This window comes from Etheostoma spectabile, chromosome 10 (assembly GCF_008692095.1).
Source record: "Etheostoma spectabile isolate EspeVRDwgs_2016 chromosome 10, UIUC_Espe_1.0, whole genome shotgun sequence".
Classification (NCBI taxonomy): domain Eukaryota; kingdom Metazoa; phylum Chordata; class Actinopteri; order Perciformes; family Percidae; genus Etheostoma; species Etheostoma spectabile.
Window position 1 is genome coordinate 13,474,499 of NC_045742.1, and position 4,100 is coordinate 13,478,598.

Sequence of the window (4,100 nt, forward strand, 5' to 3'; positions counted from 1 at the left end):
ACTCTGAGGTTAAGTTACCTCTCTTTCTAAAACAGGCTGGAGTAACCCCTATTTATTAGGTTTCATTTACCTCCCTTTCTGAAACAGAAAACACAGAGTTTCCCTCAGTTCAGGGTTAACAAACTCCACTAAACCTGCTTTCTGAAATGGGCCTCAGGCCTCCATAAAGGCATACACACTGACAAGCTTGTCCTTACCTGCACCAGGAAGATGATAAGGAAGTAGAAATTTGCAATTCTTCTAAACTGCTCAAACAGGTTCTTTGGTAGAAAGTTCCAAACTGTATACTGTGGAAGGAAAGAGAAAAACATATGCATGCAAGTTACAGAGAAATAAAGTAGGTATTACAGTTTGTGGACTGCTTTTTACTCCTCCTTTCTGTATCAGATTCCCATTGAGGCATGATGTTTTTCAACAGAACCTAGGGAGGTTAAGAAAGGCTTGGGAAGGGGAGAGATTAGAGGCGTTCAATATTCACAGACTCTTGCACATGTGCATTCTGTCTGAGTTGGGGATGGGGAAAAGGAAAAGGCAACCTCAACAGCTTGCGAGTCTTTGTTCTGCCTCGGGAGACGGCCCTTGGGGGACCACAGGTATTCCACTGATTCAGATTAGCGATTTATCTCATTCATTTGGCTACCCTTGAATGCAGAGCCAATTAATTTATCAGGTCGGTAACAGTAATTTTGTTGTTTTTAAGTGGCCATGACTGCTGATACCATCGGGTTGAAGTAACATAAAAAGAGACTTAAATTCCAGAGAGAGGGCCCAACAATACGCTGTTTGTAACTTAGTTGCACACAATAAAGCACCAGGGTGAAAAACACAAATACATGCACCTGCATGCACGCAAGCTTACACACCCGCAGGGAATCAGCATTAAGGCACCGTTTATGAAGGGGAATGTCTGCATGGGGATAGTGTTGAAGTGCAGCGGCAGCAGATTGGCCCATCTCATTTTGCCAGAGAGAAAAGAGAGTGAAAGTAATGAGAAAAGGGGGGTGGCGGCAGCAAGGGTGGTGCAGTAGCAACTAGAGCAAGAGAGGAGAGGCGGAGATTGGTCATTGCAGAGTGCAACAGGATGATGGAGAGCAGAGGCATGGAGGAGCATAAACACTAGAGCTGGGGTAATTAAAGGCTGTTTACCCTGACATACTGGCAGCAGCAAATTGATTGGCCCATCCTCACTGGGACCCACTGCACCACTATAAATCCCACTGCCGTCTTGCTCTCACATCGCTTCCTTTTCCTCTTCACTTTCCCCCCTCATATCCATTGGCCGGCTAGCCAGGATCCTGCCTCAGCCTGCCACTGACACAAGACTGAGGGGTGAGATTTAGGTGAGGGGGAAGGGGAGTGAGGTCAATCAAAGCCCAGGGGGAAATGACCGAATTGCCAACCCTGCCACTAGATTAATAGCAGCCATGTATTTCACTGTCACAGCGAGTGCTCCCCTGACAGGCAAATAATCGCCTTCCGTTGGGAGAAAAGACAAGCATGAGGAAAGGCAGTGGAAGGAGGAATAAAAAATAAAAAAAAACACGGGAATGCTCAAGACTGTTCAGGAGTTCATCACAAGTGTTAGATAAGAGAAGAAAAATGCCAAAAGGCAGGTGAAACCTAATATGCGGAGGAACTGGGAAACAAACAGAGGAATATGAATGTTTATCTTGTAGCCTATCTTGAGTCCTGGTATGCGAGTGTTTCTTACCTTTGAGGACACAATCCTGTTATCACAGAACTTGGGTGGGATGAAAGCCTCAGTGGTGGAAGATGACCGATGACCAACATAGATAGTCCTACTGTCTACTCTTCTTTCATCGCCGCCAAGCTAGAGGAAAGATGTGAAGAGATCAACATTTTAAAAGACAGGACACTCTTTATGTGACCATAAAGAGTCTTACAGTCTGATGAGGCCTAAATTCCAGCCACTGGTCAAGAATTAAAAGATTACGGATTCTACTGTGGTGCAGAAAATAAATCAAATAAGACATGAACTATTGAGTTTGGTACTGTTAAGCACAAGCGAATAACTCAGAGAAAGGACAAAGAAAAGAATGGCAAGGGTCAACCATGGGTCAAAATGGCAATTGTGCAAGAACAATGACTTAATTTCTTCTCTCCTTGGAGGCCACTCATCGATGATAAAGGAGTCTTGACTACAGGCAACCAGGAGTAAAATGCTGCGCTCAGATTTATAGGTCGAGCTGCCTTGTCTTGAGGCAGAAGGCAGAGTGATATGTACACACACAAACCCACACACACCACCCCCAAACACCAACACACACAACACACACACACACACACACACACACACACCCACACACACACACACCACACACACACACACACACACACACACACACACACACACACACACACACACACACACACACACACACACACACACACACACACCACACACACACACACACACACACACACACACACACACACACCACACACACACTTCAGGAACCGGGTCTGGAGCCAGAGACACGCTGGACTCCCCTCAACATGAGGTGGCAGAGGCATTCCTCTTCCATAAAAGGCAGTGAGGGTGAATCACAGAGGAAAGGCAGGCAAGCCAAGTCGTCGCATTACCTTTACTTCACAGGAGCTCTCCTTATGTAAATGTCACACAAACAACAGTATAAATGATGACCCAGAAAGGAGCTAGGGAAATTGTCAGGTAGGACCATTTCCTTTTTGAATTTCAAATCAGTTTGCCGCAGTGCGTGGAGCTGATTGGGTTCATTCTTCTGTGTGAGAAATAACCTGAGGCTTTAACAATGTATCGCTTTTTAAGTATAAATAGAGACATTAATACATTAACATTTTTGTGAAATCTTCAAATATTTTGTTCTGCAAAAGGTTGCTTCATGGAGTGCCCTCGTTGCCGAGTGGTTACAGTGCATGCCAAATATCCGCATTCTGCAAAATCCCGGGTCGCTTAGGATCTTTGTTGCATGTAAACCTCCCCCCTCTCTCTCTCTCTCTCCCCCCCCATATTTCTAGTCTGCCTCTACACTTTCATCTGTCAAATAAAGACAAGAATTCCAAAACAAATCTTTTGTGACGTCATGTGGATCGTCATGTCGAGGCACTGTTTAGTCTGTTTAATAAGGGCAGTAGTACTACCAATACAGATCCAGTAGATCATACAGTATCAGTGCATACATGGATCTTGAATTAATCCAAAGTTTGAACACACACACACACACACACACACACACACACACACACACACACACACACACACACACACACACACACTTACACACTTACACACTTACACACTTTCTGTGCTGAAGAGGGCAGCCCAGAAAATTTGGCCTACGCTGTTCTCTCAATGGCCTCAATTTCTATTCCTGACATCCCACACACAAGGAATTCTGATGCTTTGGGTGGACAGCCACAAGGGCTGGAGGATCATGATAGCAACAAAGCCAGTATACTGGATCAGCCATATTGGCTTCTACCTCTTCTTCTTTCTTATCCTGAAGCATGTGTCTTATCTCACAATGCATGAAAACCTCTTTCAAGACATCAAGATATCACAGCATCTAACCAGTTAAGTTATCTCTACGTTATCTGTATGAGTGTCTGCAGTTCATTATCGCTCTAATCAATTTGAAAGAATCTTGGTCATAATAGAAATTCTGAAGTACTTATGGGAAATGAAATTGTTTTTCATTAATAGTCCCAAGAAGCTCTTCCGTGCATCATATTAGGTATTGGTAGAGATGTCCCGATACCAGTATTGGTATCGCCTCCAATACTGCCTAAAATGTTGGTATCGGTATTGGGATGTACTGGAGTTTATGCAACGATCAGATACCGTGTAATAAAACCCTAAAGAAAATCTATATTAAAGTAGTTTATTTATGTTTTTTTCTGTTATAACTGACTGTCAAACTGGATTAAAACAAAGTTCTACGGCTTTCATTGTTTGTGTGCGTTCATGTTTCACAAAGAGTTTAACCTGAGCTAGACCGACAACAAAGACAGAAATCATATTGATACAGGGATAGTAGTATACAGCTGTTAATAACATAATAAATAAAAAAATATATGACACACTGGTATCGGATCAGTAC

At 43.4% G+C, this 4,100-nt stretch overlaps 1 protein-coding gene across 8 annotated transcripts in view; it reads right to left on the reverse strand.

The window, feature by feature from the left end:
• The window catches only part of atp11c (ATPase phospholipid transporting 11C (ATP11C blood group)), a 41,574-nt gene that overhangs the window by 24,139 nt on the left and 13,335 nt on the right, over nucleotides 1–4,100 (reverse strand). For all 8 annotated transcript variants that reach the window (XR_004333687.1, XM_032527160.1, XM_032527159.1 and 5 more), the window contains exons 2-3: nucleotides 1,712–1,831; nucleotides 198–287 (exon numbers count right to left, since the gene is read on the reverse strand). Coding sequence is in view for 7 of the 8 variants with exons in the window: in XM_032527160.1 (XP_032383051.1) it covers nucleotides 198–287; nucleotides 1,712–1,831 (210 nt within the window). In the remaining variant the exon portion in view is untranslated. The remainder of the gene's footprint in view (nucleotides 1–197; nucleotides 288–1,711; nucleotides 1,832–4,100) is intronic.